The 3753-nt window shown below is 36.5% G+C and overlaps 1 protein-coding gene across 1 annotated transcript; it reads right to left on the bottom strand.

Moving 5' to 3' along the window:
* Window positions 1-270: 270 nt before the first annotated feature.
* LOC140765272 (beta-glucosidase 1-like) lies at window positions 271-3460 on the bottom strand. Its single transcript, XM_073104263.1, has 11 exons — window positions 3123-3460; window positions 2978-3036; window positions 2833-2908; window positions 2650-2721; window positions 2457-2544; window positions 2067-2310; window positions 1871-1986; window positions 1559-1770; window positions 1430-1461; window positions 912-1014; window positions 271-814 (listed from the first exon to the last, which is right to left on the bottom strand). Exons 1-11 carry the CDS (start codon window positions 3319-3321, stop codon window positions 540-542), a joined length of 1476 nt encoding a protein of 491 aa, XP_072960364.1. The 5' UTR covers window positions 3322-3460; the 3' UTR covers window positions 271-539.
* Window positions 3461-3753: the final 293 nt, after the last annotated feature.

Here is a 3753-nt window from a genome sequence, read left to right as displayed (position 1 = left end):
TTCTCTTCTCACCTCTTGAACTATCATTCTTTTCTACCAATGACTTCCTAAACTTTTTCTTGTATATATTAACCCCATAAACTTTTATTTTTGGTATATGAAGTATTTCAAATATTTTAAGAAGTCATTATGTACTTAAAAAAATATTCGAAAGGTCATTGTAGAAAAGAGTGATAATTCAGAGGGGTGATAAGAAAATTATCTCTATTATTAATTATATTGTCTACTGGCTCATGATTTAATAAAACACACCTACTTGGTTTAATTACAAGAATAAGTAAGAATAAAATATTTTTATCCCACTTAAAAAGAGTTGTTAGCCTGGTCTCTCTGAGTTCTCATATTTTGTGGTACTAGTCAATAGAAAACTTGCCCTTGGTTTGTCCGTCAATACTGGAGCCACATTTTACATATCCAGAAGAGCATTCCAATATTTCATACTAGTAACATTAATTTATTCAACCAGACCTCTCTATGACTAATAGGCCTTTCTTCTCCCAAAAAAAAAAGAAAAAGAAAAAGAAAATCTAGAAGGCCACTTAATTTTTCTTCTTAATCATGTCCTGGAAAAAATAAGCCGAATTCTTTGGATATCTCTTGAGAGTGTCCCAGTCCACGTACACCAGGCCGAACCTTGATGTGTACCCTAACCTCCACTCGAAGTTATCAAGCAAAGACCAAGCAAAGTAACCAATCACATTAGCACCATCATCAATGGCCTTCTTGAGTTGGGTGATGTATCTCTTGTAGTAATTGATCCTTATGGAGTCATTCAAGGCCCCAGGAAGGGTCACATTGCCAGGTTGATCCATGCCTGTCATCAAGTAAGTGTGCCAATTAAATTTTAGATCAGAATACAAGTTGAAGTTTGCATCTATGATTTCATGCAATATGAATTGCTTAGGACCTACCATTTTCAGATAGAAACATGGTAGGACTACCATAGTTCTCCTTGACATAGGTCACAGCCTTGTAGAGTCCCCATGGTACAATGTAAAGCCAATCAGAGTGTGCCTGCAAATAAGATGGTAGCTTGTTCTCATGCCACTTGACTTGCTAATTTTTTACAAGTATAGGCAAAATAAATTTAATATAGATATATATATATATTACCCTACTGTAGTTGGGCCAAATTTTTAAAGTGCTTCCAAAACTAATGGTAGTTCATTAAAACTATCAATTTTTTGCCCTTTAAATTGGATCTTTTTAGAATATTTGCAATGTCCAAAATATAAAAGTGAAAAAGATTAAGCATAAGACAAGGGTTTTATATAAACAAAATTATTTTTCCAATTAAATGTTATAAAATTAAATGGAGGTGTAAATTATATTTTTCACAAATTTATTATCTACACACAGAGATATAAAGGAGGTTGTCAGTAAATAAGTAAGTAAAGAGTGTAATTTTAGTGTTACAACTATTAATTACCCGTGGTCCAATTGCCACGCCATTACGAGCATCTGCATGGTTTAAGGAAACAACACAAGCAAAGAGGTTATATGGCAACAAATAAATGATAATTTTAACCTCAATTACTTCTTAGAGTCAAGGCCTCACATTCAAATCCAACTTGCCAATCGTTCGAGTAGCTAATCGCGGTAGTGTTTACAGAGTTCTTCACATAGTAAGTGGTGTATTGATTAACTCCAATAAAATCAGAAGAGCCTTTGACCATTTTCACCTCTTCACAAGTGAATTTGGGTAACCTCTCCTTGACAATCTTTTGCATTGATTCAGGGTAGTGACCATATGTTATAGGATGAAGGAACCTGCAAGCAATTAAAGGATCAATATTTCAAATCAAAACTTAGTGAAGATATCAATGTTAACAAGTAGAGTTGTCACATAGAGACTAGATTGATTAATTACCAGCCAATATGAAAGTCCCTAGCTCTACCAGCTGCTGCTTGGTCTGCAGTTGAGTTAGTTAGACCCTCATACCACACAAAATCCATCAGTATCCCTATCCTGCCCTTTTGAGAAGCCTGAGAAGCGTATAAGTTCAAAGGTGTATATAAATATATATAGATTAAAAAGAAAACTAAGAATTCTGAAGACATCTTACCTGATACTTTTCGCGGTATCGCTTGACTGCTGCGGCATGAGATAGTATGAGATGATGAGCCACAATATACGGTTCGGTCGCAGAGTCTCCTCCGGCCAGGCAACCGGTACATCTTCCCGGGGCATGAAAGCCGTCATCGTACCCAAGTGCGGCCACCACCCTAGGCTCATTGAATGTGAACCAGTTCTTCACTCTATCCCCGAACATCTTGAAGCAAAACTCCGCGTAGTTGGCAAAATCTTCCCTGCAGTATGTTCATCATGTAACTTGTTCACTGCAAAGGACTAACTCTTACAAAGTAGAATACCAGATATCATCGATATCTATTTTAGATAGTCTTGTATGTTAATTCATCAGCTAATCTAAAAGAAATTTAAGGATTATACTTACACTACTTTGAGGCCTAACAAGCCAAGATACTCGTGCTCCAATGCCAATGGTAGGTCATAGTGATACAGATTTGCATACGGAGTAATGCCTGGGTGCAGAAAGAATGGATCCACTTATATCTTTTCAAGTTAACGTTAGATTATATAAATTTCATGATTATAAGGGGGTTTTAGCCCAACAAGAAGTGCAGTACCTTTCTCGTGTAAATAATCGATGAGCCCGTTGTAGTACTTCACACCTTCCCAATTGACCTCCCCCTTACCCTCTGCATGATACAAAACCCTCTATAAGATCCAACACTCTTTTCATATTCTTCTCATGCCCTTCTTGAAAAAATTTATTAATAAGTTATCAGAAGAAACATTGCATTGCATACGTGGGAAAATCCGAGACCAGGAGATGGAGAAACGATAAGCATCAAACCCCATCCGTTTCATTATGTCTACATCTTCCTGCACCCCAAGAACTTACCAAGATTTATATATATTTATTGACATCAAATTCGATAAGTCTTCTCATACCTTATAGTGATGGTACTCATCCACCGTTACATCCGCCGTGGCATTATTCGGAATAAGTCCTGCAACGTACGTACGTATAAATTTTTTTTACTAGATTCGTTGTAAAACAGAGAACTATTCAACATAAGAAGTATATATAATATACCTGGAATCTTCACAAAGGCATCCCAAATGCAAGGCCCTCTGCCACCCTTAAGAGCCATTCCCTCGACTTGGTACGCCGATGCCGCCGTCCCGAATACGAACCCTTTTGGAAATCTATCACGGCTAAGCCTCTCGCACTCCCCGAAAGGAATGTGAAATGAGAGAAAGAGGAAGAGAGCAGAGATGAATAGAGACTTCATTTTGGAAGAAGTGGTGAGGATAAAGGTGGTGTCATGTACTCTTATATATAGAAGGAGAGGATGGGCATGAGAATAATTGGAAGTTATCCGACTTTTGCTTGGATAAGAGAGTAACAGATTTTTGTTATAACATAGTGTCTGACATAATACATGACACTACCAATTTGATTCTTCGTTTCCTTGAATTGATCACCTATTATTTTGAGCAAGTTGTGGGTAGTTGAGGAGACATCTTCCTTGGCTGTTAGGTTCGACTTTGAACAAGCCATGAAACTAACAATGGCTTCTAATTATCTATATTTGATTAATTTTTAGAGCTAACCTAATCGGCTTCCATATTCGTGGTTGATGCTTCCTCCTTTTTTTCTTCTTTTCTTTTTTTTTCTTTTTCTTTTTCTTTTTCTTTTTCTTTTTTTCTTTTTTCTTTTTCAT

This window comes from Typha angustifolia, chromosome 8 (genome assembly GCF_048772165.1).
Source record: "Typha angustifolia cultivar Huaian chromosome 8, ASM4877216v1, whole genome shotgun sequence".
Lineage (NCBI taxonomy): Eukaryota > Viridiplantae > Streptophyta > Magnoliopsida > Poales > Typhaceae > Typha > Typha angustifolia.
Note: the sequence above shows the minus strand (reverse complement) of the source record. Positions and strands in the feature narration are given on the sequence as shown.